At 45.1% G+C, this 20,071-nt stretch overlaps 1 protein-coding gene across 1 annotated transcript in view; it reads left to right on the forward strand.

Moving 5' to 3' along the window:
* Positions 1–19,500, forward strand: part of NMUR1 (neuromedin U receptor 1) — a 77,824-nt gene extending 58,324 nt beyond the window's left edge. Inside the window, exon 2 of the mRNA XM_044291081.1 lies at positions 19,050–19,500. Coding sequence (XP_044147016.1) covers positions 19,050–19,447 — 398 coding nt within the window. The 3' untranslated portion in view covers positions 19,448–19,500. The remainder of the gene's footprint in view (positions 1–19,049) is intronic.
* The last annotated feature ends 571 nt before the right edge of the window (positions 19,501–20,071 follow it).

Below are 20,071 nucleotides of genomic sequence, written 5' to 3' on the forward strand. Positions count from 1 at the left end.
AGGGGAAAGGCGTCTGCCAGGACATAGGAGCTCCGCCCTACATCCATACCCACTTAGCTCGTATGCCCTGGCAAACCAGATTTCTCCATTCACATCAATCGATGTGGATGAATAAATCATTGCCGGGATTTTTTTTTTTTTTTATATATATATATATATATACAAAGTGTTTGCCAAAGCATAGGAACGCCGCCTCCTCCTCAGCTCGTATGCCTTGGCAAACGTATCTGTCACCGCAGAGGAAAAAATCCCGTCTTGCAGCGCCGCATACACCGACTTGCGTGTAATCTGACAGCAGCGCAATGCTTCTGTCAGAATGCACATCGGTGCTGCAGCTAGTAGATCGGTTGGTCCACCTGGAAGGTAAAAAAAGAAAAAAAAAAAAAAAGAAAAAACCAGGCCGCAACGCAATAATTTTATTAACTTTGCAACAGAACATATAAACTTTAACTTTTTTAACTGAACATTAATGTGTTTGCTTACTGGTGTGTTTTTTTTTTTTTACCTTTATAGAACAAACCTCTCCTTCCCCATGGGTCAATGTGCAAAGCGCAAATCGCCCAAAGATGTGGCGAAGTGCGTTATGCACTTTGTCCCATGTGAAAGGAGACGTTTGCAGCAGCAGTGAGTGAATGGGCCCTAATAGCCCTGTGTGCCTGTCCTGGTGAGATGATCCCTATGCTAATAGTGTACCTGTGAGTGGTACTTCCGGAAACACTCTCCAAAGCATAGGGCAGGGTGGTCCGGACAGTCAGGACAGAAATAGCGGGTGTCACGCCTTATTCCACTCCTGCTACAGACACAACATCTTTTTCGGGGTGACTGTTGGGTTGAGGTACCAGGAACGACATTGGGGAAATGTCGCTCGTGTAGACGGCTAACTACACTGGTGGTTGGGGCCACGGAACCTCCTGGATACAGGAGGTTCTCGATGATCTCTTCCTGAAATTTGAGGAAGGATCCAGTTCTCCCAGCCTTACTGTAGAGAACAAAACTATTGTACAGAGCCAATTGAATTAAATATACAGACACCTTCTTATACCAGCGTCTGGTGCGTCGGGAAACTAAATACGGAGACAACATCTGGTCATTGAAGTCCACCCCTCCCATGTGGAGGTTATAGTCGTGGACTGAGAGGGGCTTTTCAATGACACGGGTTGCTCGCTCAATTTGTATTGTCGTGTCTGCGTGAATGGAGGAGAGCATGTAAACGTCACGCTTGTCTCTCCATTTCACCGCGAGCAGTTCTTCGTTACACAGTGCGGCCCTCTGCCCCCTTGCAAGACGGGTGGTAACGAGCCGTTGGGGGAAGCCCGCGCGACTAGTTCGCGCGGTACCACAGGCGTCAATCCGTTCTAGAAACAAATGCCTAAAGAGGGCCACACTTGTGTAAAAATTGTCCACATAAAGATGGTACCCCTTGCCGAATAAGGGTGACACCAAGTCCCAAACTGTCTTCCCACTGCTCCCCAGGTAGTCAGGGCAACCGACCGGCTCCAGGGTCTGATCTTTTCCCTCATAGACACGAAATTTGTGGGTATAGCCTGTGGCCCTTTCACAGAGCTTATACAATTTGACCCCATACCGGGCGCGCTTGCTTGGGATGTATTGTTTGAAGCCAAGGCGCCCGGTAAAATGTATCAGGGACTCGTCTATGCAGATGTTTTGCTCTGGGGTATAAATATCTGCAAATTTCTGGTTGAAATGGTCTATGAGGGGCCGAATTTTGTGGAGCCGGTCAAAAGCAGGGTGGCCCCTGGGACGGGAGGCGGTGTTGTCACTAAAGTGCAGGAACCGCAGGATGGCCTCAAAACGTGCCCTGGACATGGCAGCAGAGAACATGGGCATGTGATGAATCGGGTTTGTGGACCAATATGACCGCAATTCATGCTTTTTTGTCAGGCCCATGTTGAGGAGGAGGCCCAGAAAAGTTTTAAGTTCGGAAACTTGGACTGGTTTCCACCGGAAAGGCTGGGCATAAAAGCTTCCCGGGTTAGCGGTGATAAATTGTGTGGCATACCTGTTTGTTTCGGCCACAACTATGTCTAAAAGCTCCGCAGTCAAGAACAGCTCAAAAAATCCCAGGGCCGAACCGATCTGAGCTGTCTCAACCCGAACTCCAGACTGGGCAGTGAAAGGGAAAACTACAGGTGCGGCTGAAGTTGGGGACTGCCAATCAGGGTTTGCCAGCACCTCTGGGATTCTAGGGGCTCTACGAGCACGTCTTTGCGGTGGCTGCGACGGGGTCACTACTGCACGTGCCACCGTACCAGCTTCAACTGCCCTTCTGGTGCTCGCTACTTCACCAGGTTGTACGGTAGTGCTGGTACTAGGTCCAGGGAGGGCTGGGCTGCTGGTGTATGCCTCACCACGTAATCCGACAGCACCAGCCCCACTCTGCTGCTCTTGAAGCGGATCCTGCGCAACCTGTGGTCTAGCGACACGGGGCCGGGTACGCCTGGTGGTATCAGGGACCTCAGCCTCCTCGTCCGAACTTTGGGTCAGAGAGCCACTGCTTTCTACAGGTTCATATTCTGACCCGCTGGATTCATCAGATGAGGGTTCCCACTCCTCATCCGACTGGGTCAGAAGCCTGTAGGCCTCTTCAGAAGAATACCCCCTGTTAGACATGTGGGCAACTAAATTTAGGGGTATTCCCTGAGACTACCCAAGAAAAAAAAAGCAAGCCTGTCTTACAAAGGGGAGGCTAGCGAAGTACCGGAGGCCGCTGCGGTTGATAAAAAATATCAAAACTGATTTTTTTATCGCCGCAGTGCGTGTAAAGTGAATGTGCAGTGATCAAAAAAAAAATTTTTTTTGTCACTGCGGTGGGGCGGGTGTGGGCGAACGCACGTGTGGGCGACCGATCAGGCCTGATCGGGCAAACACTGCGTTTTGGGTGGAGGGCGAACTAAAGTGACACTAGTACTATTATAGATCTGACCGTGATCAGTTTTGATCACTTCCAGATACTATAAAAGTACAAATGCTGATTAGCGATACGCTAATCAGCGAATAACGGACTGCGGTGCGGTGGGCTGGGCGCTAACTGATCGCTAACTACCTAACCAAGGGACCTAAACTATACCTAAAACCTAACGGTCAATAACAGTGAAAAAAATAAGTGACAGTTTGCACTGATCACTTTTTTCTTTTCACTTGTGATTGACAGGGGTGATCAAAGGGGTGATCAAAGGGTTAATTGGGGTTCAGGGGGGTGATCAGGGGCTAAAGTGTAGTGTTTGGTGTACTCACTGTGAAGCCTGCTCCTCTGCTGGATCCAACCGACAAAAAGAACCAGCAGAGGAGCAGGCAGCCATATATCAGATCATATTTACTAATATGATCTGATATCTGGCACTTTGATTGGCTTTTTTAAAAATCAGCAACCTGCCAGCCACGATCATTGGCTGGCAGGTTGCTGACGAAATACTTCTGTGCGAAATGCCGGCGCGAACTGCGCATGCGCGCGCGCATATTCGCGTCATCTCGCGTCTCGCGAGATGACGCGTATATGCGTGACTGTGCGCAGCGCTGCCACCTCCGGACCGCACATCTGCGTTAGGCGGTCCGGAGGTGGTTAAATTCCTCCCCATAATGCAGTAGTGTGTGGTTTATACAACTTCCTGGAGTGTGTGCGCATGCTGATCCTATTTCCCAGTCTTCTACAAGATAAGTGCTGTACATTCATTTGTGATTTTCTGTTTGCTGGATCCCAGGTGACCCTGACTCCCTCCGTGTCTAGTGTAGGGAGTCGGTGGTCGTGTCCCCTCACTATTGTAGGGTGTTCAGGTGTCATATAGTCGAGGTACGAAGATATGCGATCATCCACCATTGGGGTGTTCGCATAGGCTGAGCAGTCAGGGAGAGTGCCAGGTCTTATGCAGGGTCTCCCTTTTGTTCCTTAGCTTTGGATCCAGTGAGTCATATATTCATTTTGCATTGTCTTGTTTCCTGTACACCTTTCCGTGACATTATAAACCGCCAAAACCGTCTCAAGCATGGATCCGGTTTCACTTTTGACTGAACGCTTCCAGGGTCTTTCATTGGAGGTAGCTGATCTCCGTAAGACTCTTTCTCAGTTTCTAGTGACCGGTTCAGCTTGCGTTCATGGAGTTTGTTCGGAGCTCCCGGATACATTCTCCGGGGGTAGTGAGAATTTTGTGTGTTTCAGAGAGGCTTGCAAACTCCATTTTCGCCTTCTTTCCCATTCCTCTGGTGATGAGGAACGGAGGGTGGGGATCATTATATCGCTGCTCAGGGGTAACGCTCAGTCGTGGGCCTTTTCGCTGCTGGTGGGGGCACGGCCCCTCCGTTCAATGGATGAATTCTTTTTAGCCCTGGGTCAGATATATGATGATCTGGATTGTGTTGCTTTGGCTGAGTCTAGACTACGTCTGTTATGCCAGGGTAAACAATCCGCAGAGGTATACTGCTCAGAATTTCGGAGATGGGCAGCTGATACTGGTTGGAATGATGCTGCACTCCGAAGTCAATTTTGCCATGGTCTTTCAGAGGGATTGAAAGATGCATTTGCCTTTCATGAGAGGCCTATCTCCTTGGACTCTGCTATGTCTCAGGCCGTTCGTATTGACAGGCGTCTTAGAGAGAGAGGAGAGATCTCTCCTTCCTGTCATGCTCAGTCCCAGGACAGTGCAGCGGTCTCATTCTGTGCGCAGGGGTCTCAGTCGCTGTCAGCCCCTTTTGAGCAGGAGCCCATGCAGCTGGGGTTGATTGCCTCTGACAATAGAGGATTCAGCCCGCATGGGAAGGTTTGTTTTAGTTGTGGAGGTAGAAATAATTTGGCAAATGTTTGTCCCTCTAGGAGATTCAGGCAGTTTTCTGGGAGTAATAAAGAAACAAAAAGGAAAAAATCTTTTAAAAATGTTCCATCTGTTACTATTGGCAGGGTTGAGGCGGAAATTGAAGGTTTTCCGTTTGCTTGTAGTTCTCGTTTTGTCCTGCCTGCTAGGGTGGCGCTAGAGAGCAAGAACATTTTTTGTGAGATTTTTGTAGATAGTGGAGCAGCTGTCAATCTCATTGATAATCATTTTGCGATAACTCATGGTTTCCAGGTATACACTTTGGGAAAGGATATTCCTGTTTTTGCTATTGATTCCGCTCCACTTTCTCAGAAATCATTAAAGGGCATAGTTCACAATATTCGTTTAATTGTGAGTGATGCTCATCTGGAGGATGTGTCATGTTTCATCCTTAGCGGATTACCTACTCCTCTTGTGTTGGGGCTACCCTGGCTCACTAAACATAACCCCACCATTGATTGGCAAGCGAGGCAAATAAATGGTTGGAGTGACTTTTGCAGAGAGAATTGCCTCACGACATCTATTTCTGAGGTTTCTACTAAGACTGTACCACCTTTTCTCTCAGAATTTTCGGATGTCTTCTCTGAGAGTGGAGTTCAGGATTTGCCCCCGCACAGGGAGTACGATTGCCCTATTAATCTCATCCCAGGCGCCAAGCTCCCTAAATCTCGTTTATACAATCTTTCCCAACCTGAAAGGGTCGCTATGCGTGCTTATATCTCGGAGAGTCTGAGAAAAGAACACATACGACCCTCGAAGTCACCTGTTGCCGCTGTTTTTTTCTTTGTTAAGAAAAAAGATGGTTCTTTAAGACCTTGTCTGGATTTCAGGGAGCTGAACAGTATCACTATTCGTGACCCTTATCCGCTTCCTCTGATCCCGGACCTGTTTAACCAGATTGTTGGGGCTAAAGTCTTTTCCAAATTAGATCTAAGAGGGGCATACAACCTGGTCAGGGTCAGAGAAGGAGACGAATGGAAGACGGCCTTCAATACCCCTGAGGGCCATTTTGAGAATTTGGTTATGCCTTTTGGTTTGATGAATGCCCCATCCGTTTTTCAGCATTTCGTGAACAGCATTTTTTATCATTTAATGGGAAAATTTGTATTAGTGTATTTGGATGACATTTTGATTTTTTCTCCTGATTTCAAAACTCATAAGGAACACTTACGTCAGGTCTTGCTCATCCTGCGGGAGAATAAATTATACGTGAAACTGGAAAAATGTGTGTTTGCGGTTCCAGAAATTCAATTTCTGGGGTTTCTTCTCTCCGCTTCTGGTTTTCGCATGGACCCCGAGAAGGTCCGCGCTGTGCTTGAGTGGGAGCTTCCTGAGAATCAGAAGGCGCTGATGCGTTTTTTGGGCTTTGCCAATTATTACAGGAAGTTTATTTTGAATTATTCCTCTATTGTTAAACCACTCACTGATATGACCAGAAAGGGGGTAGATTCTTCCTGGTCGGTAGAGGCGCGTAAGGCCTTTTCTAATATCAAGGAGAGTTTTGCTTCTGCTCCCATCTTGGTACAACCTGATATTTCTCTACCCTTCATAGTTGAGGTTGATGCTTCTGAGGTGGGTGTGGGTGCGGTCTTGTCTCAGGGTTCCTCTCCTGCCAAATGGCGACCATGTGCCTTCTTCTCGAAGAAACTCTCCTCCGCAGAGAGAAATTACGATGTGGGAGATAGAGAATTGTTGGCCATCAAGTTGGCTTTTGAGGAATGGTGCCATTGGCTAGAGGGAGCCAGACACCCTATTACCGTGTTTACTGACCATAAAAATCTGGCCTACTTGGAGTCAGCCAAGCGTCTGAACCCGAGACAGGCCAGATGGTCTTTGTTCTTTTCAAGGTTTAATTTTGTTGTCACGTTCCGCCCTGGGGTTAAGAATGAGAAGGCAGATGCCCTGTCACGTTGTTTTCCGGGAGGTGGGAATTTTGAAGACCCGGGTCCCATTTTGGCTGAAGGTGTGGTGGTCTCTGCTCTTTTTCCTGAATTGGAGGCAGAGGTGCAGGCAGCCCAGTCAGAGGCTCCTGATCTTTGTCCTCCTGGGAGGTTGTTTGTGCCTCTCGCTTTAAGACACAAGATTTTTAAGGAACACCACGATACGGTCCTTGCTGGGCACCTGGGGGCAAGAGCCACAGTGGATCTCATCGCTCGGAGATTCTGGTGGCCTGCGCTTCGTAAGTCGGTTGAGGGTTTTGTGGCAGCCTGCAAGACTTGCGCTCGTGCCAAAGTCCCTCATTCACGGCCATCAGGTCCTCTCCTTCCCTTACCCATTCCTTCCCGTCCTTGGACACATCTGTCCATGGACTTCATAACGGACCTGCCTCGTTCCTCGGGGAAGACTGTGATTCTGGTGGTGGTGGTGGACCGTTTTAGCAAAATGGTGCATTTCATCCCTTTTTCTGGTTTGCCCAATGCTAAGACGCTGGCGCAGGCATTTATTGATCACGTTGTCAAGTTGCATGGTATTCCTTCAGACATAGTCTCTGATAGGGGCACGCAGTTTGTTTCCAGATTCTGGAAGGCTTTCTGTTCTCGCTTGGGGGTTTGGTTGTCATTCTCTTCTGCTTTCCACCCGCAGTCGAATGGCCAGACAGAGCGCATCAATCAGAATCTGGAGACATATCTGCGCTGTTATGTGGCGGAGAATCAGGAGGATTGGTGTTCTTTTTTGTCCCTTGCTGAGTTTGCTTTAAATAACCGTCCTCAGGAGTCCTCTGATAAGTCACCATTTTTTGGTGCATATGGGTTTCATCCGCAGTTTGGGACTTTCTCGGGAGAGGGGTCTTCTGGTTTACCTGATGAGGACAGATTCTCCTCGTCTTTGTCATCTATTTGGCAAAAGATTCAGGATAATCTAAAGAGCATGAGTGTGAGATATAAGCGTGTGGCAGATAAGAGACGTGTGCCTGGTCCGGACCTGAATGTTGGTGATCTGGTGTGGTTGTCTGCCAAGAATATTAAATTGAGGTTTCCCTCCTGGAAGTTGGGTCCTAAGTTTATTGGGCCTTACAAAATCCTGTCTGTCGTCAATCCTGTTGATCTTCCTCAGACTTGGAAGATCCATAATGTTTTTCATAAGTCCTTATTAAAACCTTATGTTCAACCCATTGTACCCTCGCCTTTGCCTCCTCCTCCAATTATGGTTGATGGGAATCTTGAATTTCAGGTCTCTAGGATTGTGGATTCTCGTGTTGTCCGCGGTTCTCTCCAGTACCTCGTTCATTGGGAGGGTTATGGTCATGAGGAGAGGATGTGGGTCCCAGTGACGGACATTAAGGCCACTCGTCTCATCAGGGCTTTCCTTAGGTCCCATCCTGAGAAGGTGGGCTCTGAGTGTCCGGAGTCCACTCATAGAGGGAGGGGTACTGTCACAACCAGACATCTGAGAAGCTCTGACAGATTCCTTTCAGAACCTCCTCCTTGAGCTTTCTTTGTTTTGGTTTTCAGTTCCTCATCTCGTTAGTCTCTCTCAGCTGTCTTGTAGTTGGACTGATTGCATTCCTTTAAATTCCTCCCCATAATGCAGTAGTGTGCGGTTTATACTTCTTCCTGGAGTGTGTGCGCATGCTGATCCTATTTCCCAGTCTTCTACAAGTTAAGTGCTGTACATTCATTTGTGATTTTCTGTTTGCTGGATCCCAGGTGACCCTGACTCCCTCCGTGTCTAGTGTAGGGAGCCGGTGGTCGTGTCCCCTCACTATTGTAGGGTGTTCAGGTGTCATATAGTCAAGGTACGAGGATATACGATCATCCACCATTGGTATAATCCAACTCGTCTTTACTGAATGGCAGCTTTAAATCCATACAAGTTACAGCATAAGTCTTGGGTCCCAGCAATATGTGGCAGGAATCTATATGTATTCTGCTTCTAATCATATGCCTAAAGAATCTGGCAGGTATTAGTCTTCTGCTCTGTCTGTCTTCTGCTTAGTAATGGGCCTGACTAGCTGAGGAGGAATTTTGCTTCTCCTGGACTTGGGATAAGTACTCACAGCTTGGCTCACAGGGGATGCTTCTTCCTGGAGGCTGGAGGTGGCTGCTCCTCTTGTTGACCAGCTGAGGCTGATGGCTCAAGCTGGGAAGATGGATCCTTGCCTCAGCCGAGGCGGGATCCAGGGTTGGGATCCCTGGTTTCAGGAGCTCCTACTAACACAACATACCCCAGCAGGGGGTGGCTGGTATACTGACTACACTTCCTACTCCTCCTCATGAGACAGGACATGGAAACGTCCTTCTTCTGCTCACACAGGGGAGCCTAGACTGGAATGGACTATTCCAGACTAGATATACTAACTAACCATGGTCTGCTTACATATTTCTGCCACCTGCTGGCGAACAGGGAAATTACAGCAAATACATGATACAAGCCTGGAAAATACATATACAGGAAAATGCAAAGTTAGATTACACAGGATGATAATAAATATACACTTAACATGTTGTGGCAGGGGAACAGAGTTTTAGTGACATACTCTGGGATGTTACACATAGAGTGCATCAGGGACCTGGGCATCATCAGAACTGAAGTGGTGGAGATTGTGGAGGTGACTATTGCTTCTTTTATGCTTTTAAGCCACTCTGACCCCGCTGCAAAGTACGTTTGTTTGACACTTTCAGGATGTAATATGTCTTAGAATGACGATTACAGTGAATTACTTTACATATAAAACAGGTTGTCTGAGATTGGAAAATAAGATCTGCTTCTGTGGTGATAATGTTGTCCATGGGTTCTTTTTGACATTGAAGTTCATCCCCATTTAAGCAAGTGAAACTGAGGTACAATACTATATGCAGCCTACAGACAAGAGGGATGCCATTTCTGGGGATAAAAGCAGGCTTTTCTTTTTCTAATCTCAACCTTCATGAAACATCCTGCGATGACAAAAAGTGTGTGATCTTGACATTATATTGACAGTTTCTGACAAGACATCCTTATAAAACTTGTCCATACTGAGGATCAGGCCAAGTAAACCATTGCTTCCTTGTGAAACAGTAAATAAATATGTAACATCATCTCGTAAGGTTTCCAGAGTTCCAAATCCATTAAAATAATTATGGTTGCTTATTACTAGTTGTGGGATCTAAAGAAAGAATACACTGATATCTATCTATTGATGTAGGTCAAGGGATGTTTCTTTATATCCATTTACCTATACATAATTCCTTTTGGAAATGATAAAAATAATCATCTCCAGACATAACAAACAAACCATAGGAGGAGCTTTATGGATGCCACTACTCAGGATATACTGACATTTAGAGCTCAGTATTTGAAGAACACTACACTAAGACTTACTGAAGGTCTGAGAGCGAGGGATTAAACCGCCTTCCAGTTTCTTTGCTGAGCTTTTTTTTTTCTTTCCATTTTTATTTTGACTTTCAAGTGTGATTTTTATCCCTCTGACTACTGCCTATGTCTAAATAGAGAAAGGCAAGGAGCATTCCAAGAAGGCCAAACCTGATATAAAATTCCTTTAATGCGTCCCATACATTATACATGTTTATAGTGGCTGATGCGTCTCTTTTTTTCTGACAGTTTGTCATATGAAAAGCAGCGTGCTGTCACTGTCCCTGATTGATAGGAGCTTCCAGGGATTCTGTGACCCTGCAGCATGTCCAGGTGATGTGTGTATCCAGCTGGATGGGGCTCTGGGTTGTCTCATGTTGACAGCTCATGGCTGTTCTCCCCTTTTAACTGGAGGTGTTTTTTGCCTGATGATGCCCTTTTTAGGAAGTTTGCTTTGTGCCGTGGGGTTTTGTTTTATACCCCAGCGAGATACTTGCAATAAACTCTGGAGAAATACCTGAGGGGGGCATCAACGCATCTTCCTACAGCGTGGCAGACTTTTTTTTTTTTAGGGTTTTATGATCTGTAATGATGGTGAGAAATGTTAACTGCGTATGGAACACAATTCTACAAATGCAACAGGCGGACGGAAAGTAATATTTATCTTTACACGGCGGGATCAGGCTATTTTAGCAGACAATGCGCCTTTTTATATATGAAGCCTGCTCATGTAAGAAGGTTCTTTAAAAAGACTTTGAATTAGACTAAAATAATGGTATTCTCTTGCCGTTTTTGTTTTGCAATGCATTAAACTATACAAAGAAATAATTATAGTGTGCTATGGAGCCACAGAGTAATAACCCTTCATTATCCAGGCCTAGAGCACAGCTAGGAGAGAGAATGCTTTCCATTTCTTTTAAAGAACATTTTCCCTGCTTGAAATACCTGACAATAAAAAACCTATAGTACGTATGTGCTATGTCACAGCTCTCCATGCCCCATTCACATACTGCAATATTACAGTATTTTGGTCTAACAGATCTTGCATTTCTACAAAAAGGCAAACAGTAATGGCAGATGGTTGACCATAAGGATTAAAAAGTAAATCTTAACCTCACTCATCACTGCTCTATGTATTCACTACAGTGATTTTGGCATTTCTGTAGGGCTGGAATTATATTCATAAACCACAAAGTTCAGAATACACATTGCTAGCGGTCCATTCCAGAGGAATAACAGAGTGCCTATATGAAAACGCATTATTGTAGAAAATGCTACATCTTGAATGGCAATTTGATGAGGCTTCCTGGAGTAGCTCTTTTAAAAATATAGATTTCCTGACATGAAATAACATCTCTTTAGTAGAGATGGCCTTGCGTTTCGCCCGGCGGTCGTTTCGCGGTGAACTGTGCTCGTTCGCGGTTTGCCGAACAGGTGAAACATATGGCGATGTCCGCCGGCACCATATTCTTTTACATTGTGAAGAACTTTGACCCATGGCACATCCATCAGGTGGTACAGGACAGCCAATTAAGACGTTTCAGCACAGGTGCGTGCGATTATGTCAAAGGACGCACCACAGTTGGTTGAGTAGCTTACTCAGCCTTCCGCTTCTGCACCCTCCTCATCCTCTCTATCTTCACTCTCTGCTGTATGCACCCCCAAAGACACCACCATCACCATATCCCTTCCGCTCGAGTCAGAGGAATTATTTTCCCATCGATTCCAAGAGCATTAAACATATGTATTTGACCTGTATTTGTACTGGCCTGCAGTAAAATTGATATCAATTGACCGTGTAATCTACCTCCAGCCACATAATCACTTGATCCCTTCTGTCCGGTGAATGCCTAATGTTTGGGGCCTGTAGTCCAGTGGCCTACAGTAAAATTTTTATCCATTGACCGCATAATGTACCTCAAACCACATAATCAGAATTTCTTTTATGTCAGGTAAATGCCTAATTTTGAAGGCCTGTACTCCTGTCGCCTGAAATAAAAAAAATTCTAGTCTCCAACAGGGCACATTTCAGAGAATTTCCCTTTAAGACGCATAAAAATGTCCCCTGATTAAGATACATATTTTAAGATCATTGATCCCCCTCTAGTATGTCACTGTCCATGTTGTGGGACTATTTTGCACTTCTACTAAGTATTCGGTGGCTGCAATAAGGGCTGAAGGTTTTTCAGGTTCGCCTGCCATTAAAGTGAATGGGGCCCGCTGTGAACTTGCGGTTTGCGAATATTTGATCGCGTTCGCGAATCGTCAAAGCCAATGTTCGTCCATCATAGTATCCATTCTTAGAACTGTATGCTGTGTCATTCTTCTATATGTCTGACACTGTCCAAACTGCAGGGCTGGTGCAAGGATTTTTGCCACCCTAGGCAAAAACGAATTTGCCGCCCCCCAGTGACTCCAACCATTGGCCACACCCTTTGACCCGCCCCTTTTTTGTTGGCCACCTATTTAATGCAACATTTTACTTGACCAGCTAATTTTAGATATTCTACAGCAGTCCCGTTACAATTCCCCCTCCCCAATCAGCCTTTCGACCAAATAATAAAAATAGTAAAATAGAACATTTAATTAAAACATTTTAATTGTAAACATTTTCTCATATGCTAAACATAAAATAGCAGCATTGCACATATACAGCAATACGTACCTCTCACATCCAGGGCCTCCAGGTGACGTCTCCTCCAATGTAGATCTTCTGTCATCATCGTCTCCATTTGGTCCGGACACTTCTCTCAGCCGCCTCGTCTCTGCAGAGTGACACACAGACATCCTAGTGTCCTCACTTTTCTATCATCATCCCCCAACCTGGAGTCCCCACAGTGTTATCCTGCTGCTCGCTGTGCCCCGGCCCCAATACCACAAATACTATCCTGAAAAATAATAGTGCCCCCATAGTAATAGTGCTCCGCATAGTCCCACCAATAGTAATTCCCTTCTAGAATGCCCTCATTAGTAATACTGCCCCCTACACTGCCCCACATTAAGTAATATGCCCCACACACTGCCCCACATTAAGTAATAAACCCCCCACACTGCCTCACATTAAGTAATTTGCCCCCACACTGCCCCACATTATGTGATTTGCCCCCACACTGCCCCACATTAATTTGCCCCACACACTGCCTCACATTATGTAATTTGCCCCCCACACTGCCTCACATTATGTTGTTTGCCCCCCACACTGCCCTCCATTATGTAATTTGCCCCCACCAAGTAATTTCCCCCCACACTGCCCCACATTAAGTAATATGCCCCCACACTGCCTCACATTTTGTAATTTGCCCCAACACTGCCCCACATTAAGTAATTTTCCCCTACACTGCCTCACATTATGTAACTTGCCCCCACACTGCCCCATATTGAGTAATTTGCCCCCCACGCTGCCTCACATTATGTAATTTGCCCCCACACTACCCTACATTATGTAATTTGCCCCAACACTGCCTCACATTAAGTAATTTGCCCCCCACGCTGCCTCACATTATGTATTTGCCCCCACACTACCCCACATTAAGTAATTTGCCCCCACACTACCCTACATTATGTAATTTGCCCCAACACTGCCTCACATTAAGTAATTTGCCCCCCACGCTGCCTCACATTATGTATTTGCCCCCACTCTACCCCACATTAAGCAATTTGCCCCCACACTGCCTCACATTAAGTAATTTGCCCCCCACTGCCCCACATTATGTATTTCCCCCCCCACACTGCCTCACGTTAATTTGCCCCCCACACTGCCCCACATTATGTTTTTGCCCCCACTAAGTAATTTGCCCTCCACACTGCCTCACATTATGTAATTTTCACCCACACTGCCCCACATTATGTTTTTTGCCCCCACTAAGTAATTTGCCTCCACACTACCCTCCAGTATGTAGTTTGCCCCCCCCCCCCCGTACTTGTGTCGCTGATCCTGTACAGTCTGTACTTGCCGGCTGCGCGAGCATGAGTTCAGTTAATTTCAGTGTCTTCGGTGCGCAATCCCTGCGGCGCGTGATCCCTCGAGACCCACCTCGGGAGGTCACGGGTCTCGCGGGATTGCACGCCAAAGAGACTGTTCTCATGCCTGCTCAGCTGGCAAGTACAGGATCAGATCAGCGACACAAGTGCAAGGGGGCGGGTGCTAGTGGTGTTGGGAACTTGGGTCCGGCGGGTGACACCCCATCAGACTGGTGTCGCCCGATGCGCCCCGCACCCGCCGCATCACCTCGCAACGCCACTGGCGGCCAGACTCCAGAGCGCTGACACCCCCAGAAAGAGTGGCACTCTGCACGGTGGCCTACTCTGCTTATGGGTGGCGCCGGCCCTGCCAAACTGTATAAGGACACACCCCTTTGGCAAGTAGAAATGTAACACCAGTTGTAAATGGATTCATACATTTTAGTAGGAATAACAGAGGATTAGCACAGAGCAGAGTTATATGAACCAATGCTCCAGAATTATTATTTCATGGGGAATAAAACTATTTATCTCCTTAAGGCCCAGAGGTTTTTTTTTTTTTTAACGTTTTCGTTTTGCGCTCCCTGCCTTCCCAGAGCCATAACTTTTTTTATTGTTCTGTTCACATAGCCATATGAGGGATTGTTTTTTGCGGGACAAGTTGTGATTTCCAATGCCACAATTTAATATTGCATATGATGTAGCGGGAAGCGGGAAAAAAATTCCAAATGGGGTGAAATTGCAACAAAAAAAAAAGCAATTCCACCACAGTTTTACTTTTTTTATTTACGAAGTTCGATGTGCGATAAAAAACTGACTGGTTACTTTTATTCTACAGGTCTTTACAAATCCGGCGATACTTTATATGTATAGTTTTTCTTGCGTTTTGATAGTGCTAAAAAAATTGAAAAGTGGGGAAAAAAATCTGTTTTATTTCTTTGTCGCAATATTTTGACCCCTATAACTTTTTTGTAATTATGTGCACGTAGCTGTGCAGGGACTCAACTTTTGAGGGGCAATCTGAACTTTTCATTGATACCATTCTGGGGTGTGTATGACTTTTTGATCACTTTTTATTTAATTGTTTTGTAGAAAATGAAGTGATCAAATACGGCGAATCGTCAATTTGGATGCTTTTTTCTGTTTTGCTGTTTGACGTATGGGGAATATATTTTTATACTATGAGCGTTTTTGCACATGATGTGTATTATAATTTTTTTTTTAGTTCTTTTATTTATATTTTTGGAAAAGGGGGGTGATTTGAATTTTTATGTTTTTTTTATTTATTTTAACTTTTTTCACACTTTTTTTTATAGTTCCCACATAACCTGCAATCATTAGATTGCTATTATCATAGATTCCAATGCACTTGCAGTGGAATCTATGATGATTTTACCACTTACCTTTGGAGCCCTAATACAGGCAAGGGCTCCATAGGAAATACTATGCAGCAGCCTCCTGTCATTCATATAGACACGGGCTGCTGCATACACTTTCCAGCTCCTCCGATCACCACATGGGGAGCAGGAGCTCAACCGAAAGTGCGCACTTTCGATTTCAGCGCGCTCAGATTCCATGGTCAGGATTGACCACTGCATTTGAGGGGTTAAATGTCCGTGATCGGCATTACTGCCGGTTGCGGACATGAGTCGCGGTGTCTGCTAAAAAATGCAGGCGGCCACTCGCGGCTATGGTGCAGCAGGCAGAAGTGGGCGCCATCTTTAAACAGACGTGGTTAATTAAACAGACGTGTGAGTAGAGATGACGGGTCCTAATTAAAGGGGTTGTCCCATTATGACAACTTATCCCCACTCTACAGGATATTTAGCGGGGAACTGAACACATGGATCCTCGTCGACCATCAGAATGGGGGCCTGTGCTCCCTGTTTGAATGGAACTGCAGCAGACATGTATGTCCACTGTTCCATTCAGCTGTATAAGACCCACTGGAGATAGCTAAGTACAAGGGCACAGCTATCTCTAGTATCTCTACGAGCGGCAGTGCACGTGCGGAACTGCAACTACATTTAATCGGAGGAACACAGGCCCCTGTTCTCATGACTGTGGAGGTCACAGCAGTTGGACCTCCAATAATCAGACACTAATAGGCAGTAGTATTGTACTGGCCTAGTAGTAGTCTGGATGATGGGTGTCTTAGCTGTAGTCCATCACATCACAGGAGTGCCTTTGATGCAGGTGTTAGCTGGTCACTCTGATGCAGGGTTGCCAACCGTCCAGAAATTTCTGGACAGTCCGTAAAAATAGTCAACTTTTTTTCCTGTGTCCTTGAAAAAAAATAGATTTGTTCATGACATTTTTTGAGGCTGGTTGTAGTTGATTAGATTAGTATGGTGGTAATTATCATTATTTTATAGCTCACAGTAAATGCTGGTAATGAGGTGTTATCAGTACATTGAGCTATAGACATAGATTAATTATAATCTCTAACATTCATTATGGTTTTCAAATATGTCCCAAAAAATGTCTGTCCTTGATTTTTGGATAAGTTGTCTAAAAAAAAGAAAAACTCTGCTTGGTAACACTGCTCTGCTGTATGACTTCTCAAGACTTCATGCGGGGATAGGATTTGAGCGGTTGTACTCTCTGGAAAATCTTTCTTAGGATCAGGAGAACAGAGTGTGCTTCCACTCCCATCTGTGGTTACACAGGAACTCTCTCTCTTGACAGGAAGCAGGATCAGCCCTACCAAGACTGGTTAGCCCTGTTCCTTGCCAGCCGTACCCGTACATCCAAAACATACAAAATACATAAAAATACATATTACAAAACTATATGCAATGGTAGTACCGCCAGGTGTGAGGTACTACACATGTACCAAACTGTATCAAAGTAGAGATTTCACAAATGAGTGCAAACTCTTTCCTGCCCAACTGTATGTTTGTAATTTTAGTTTTAGAACTGAATAGCAATTATATATATATATATATATATATATATATATATACACAGTACAGACCAAAAGTTTGGACACACCTTCTCATTCAAAGAGTTTTCTTTATTTTCATGACTATGAAAATTGTAGATTCACACTGAAGGCATCAAAGCTATGAATTAACACATGTGGAATTATATACATAACAAAAAAGTGTGAAACAACTGAAAATATGTCATATTCTAGGTTCTTCAAAGTAGCCACCTTTTGCTTTGATTACTGCTTTGCACACTCTTGGCATTCTCTTGATGAGCTTCAAGAGGTAGTCACCTGAAATGGTCTTCCAACAGTCTTGAAGGAGTTCCCAGAGATGCTTAGCACTTGTTGGCCCTTTTGCCTTCACTCTGCGGTCCAGCTCACCCCAAACCATCTCGATTGGGTTCAGGTCCGGTAACTGTGGAGGCCAGGTCATCTGGCGCAGCACCCCATCACTCTCCTTCATGGTCAAATAGCCCTTACACAGCCTGGAGGTGTGTTTGGGGTCATTGTCCTGTTGAAAAATAAATGATGGTCCAACTAAACGCAAACCGGATGGAATAGCATGCCGCTGCAAGATGCTGTGGTAGCCATGCTGGTTCAGTATGCCTTCAATTTTGAATAAATCCCCAACAGTGTCACCAGCAAAGCACCCCCACACCATCACACCTCCTCCTCCATGCTTCACGGTGGGAACCAGGCATGTAGAGTCCATCCGTTCACATTTTTCGCACAAAGACACAGTGGTTGGAACCAAAGATCTCAAATTTGGACTCATCAGACCAAAGCACAGATTTCCACTGGTCTAATGTCCATTCCTTGTGTTCTTTAGCCCAAACAAGTCTCTTCTGCTTGTTGCCTGTCCTTAGCAGTGGTTTCCTAGCAGATATTCTACTATGAAGGCCTGATTCGCACAGTCTCCTCTTAACAGTTGTTCTAGAGATGTGTCTGCTGCTAGAACTCTGTGTGGCATTGACCTGGTCTCTAATCTGAGCTGCTGTTAACCTGCGATTTCTGAGGCTGGTTACTCGGATGAACTTATCCTCCGCAGCAGAGGTGACTCTTGGTCTTCCTTTCCTGGGGCGGTCCGCATGTGAGACAGTTTTTTTTGTAGCGCTTGATGGTTTTTGTGACTGCACTTGGGGACACTTTCAAAGTTTTCCCAATTTTTCGGACTGACTGACCTTCATTTCTTAAAGTAATGATGGCCACTCGTTTTTCTTTACTTAGCTGCTTTTTTCTTGACATAATACAAATTCTAACAGTCTATTCAGTAGGACTATCAGCTGTGTATCCACCTGACTTCTCCACAACGCAACTGATGGTCCCAACCCCATTTATAAGGCAAGAAATCCCACTTATTAAACCTGACAGGGCACACCTGTGACGTGAAAACCATTTCAGATGGCTACCTCTTGAAGCTCATCAAGAGAATGCCAAGAGTGTGCAAAGCAGTAATCAAAGCAAAAGGTGGCTACTTTGAAGAACCTAGAATATGACATATTTTCAGTTGTTTCACACTTTTTTGTTATGTATATAATTCCACATGTGTTAATTCATAGTTTTGATGCCTTCAGTGTGAATCTACAATTTTCATAGTCATGAAAATAAAGAAAACTCTTTGAATGAGAAACTTTTGGTCTGTACTGTGTATATATATATATATATATATATATATATATATAAAAATAAAGGTGCTTCAACAAAGTATTAGTTTAAGGGTGTGCACACTTATGCATCCATATTATTATTTTTATATTTTTTCTTCCCTCTACCTAAAAGATTTCAGTTTGATTTTCGATTGAGTTGTACAGTTTATAGGTCACATTAAAGGTGGAAAAAGATCTGAAATGATTTCTTTGTCTCATTTTTTTTACAGCACAGAAACCTGAGATTTTAACAGGGGTGTGTAGACTTATTATATCCACTGTATATATATATATATATATATATATATATATATATATATATATATATGTATATATATCATTGTAATGGTTACTTACATCCTGACTGTTCTCATACACTGTTTTTTGTCCCTACAGTCATCCTTGTGGTGGTGTTTGGAATTTGTTGGGCCCCCTTCCATACCGAACGACTGATGTGGAGCTTCATCAATGACTGGTCAGAAGAAATGCACCAGATGTTTGGCTTTGTTCATGTCATCTCTGGGGTGTTATTTTATCTCAGTTCGGCAGTGAACCCAATCCTGTACAACCTACTTTCCACACGTTTCCGGGAGATGTTCAAGGAAGTCATGTGTCATGGGAGGAAAAAGAGGTTAGGCTCACGAAGATCCTCCCCTAGTGTTACAAGGGTTACCACGCGAAGTACAGTGTGTGAGCACATGCCGGGAAATGGACTCCCTTTTTCTGATGTAGATGAATTTGACGTGTATGTAGAGTGTGAAAATGTGACCAAAAATCAGTCATCTTTCTCATGAACCTCTCCCTTGTCATTCCTGCGGTGGTCCATAATGCAGCCTATATGCCATTATCTTTACACAGTGAGATCTCAATCAGAATTTTAAAAATGAAGTCAACTTTTTCCATCAATCAATACCCAGGTAGTAAATAAGTCACATTACATCAGGCTGGATAAATACTGTCACTGTGACAGCAGCAGTGAGCAAATAGCCCTGGGTAGTCCTCTGAGTTTCACAAGTGAATGTACACCTAAGGCTATATTGACACGACCCCCGTGGCCGTATTGTGCCTCGCATACAGAGGGTCCGCAATACACGGTCACCGACTGTGTGCATTCTGCATCACGGATTGCGGACCCATTCACTTGAATGGGTCCGCAATCACGGAGATGCGGAACGGTGGCACCGATCGGAACCCCACGGAAGAACTACGGAGTGCTTCCATGGTGTTTCTTTCCGTTGTTCCACACTGCAAATAAATATGGCATGTCATATTTTTTTGCGGTGCGGACAGACCACGGACCCATTCAAGTTGAATGGGTCTGGCCCGTTGCACGGATGTTGCCCGTGCATTGGGGACCGCAATCGCGGTCCCCAATGCACAGAACGGCCGCACAACGGCCATGTGCATGAGGCCTAATG

The sequence above is a fragment of the Bufo gargarizans genome, chromosome 4 (genome assembly GCF_014858855.1).
Source record: "Bufo gargarizans isolate SCDJY-AF-19 chromosome 4, ASM1485885v1, whole genome shotgun sequence".
Taxonomy (NCBI): domain Eukaryota; kingdom Metazoa; phylum Chordata; class Amphibia; order Anura; family Bufonidae; genus Bufo; species Bufo gargarizans.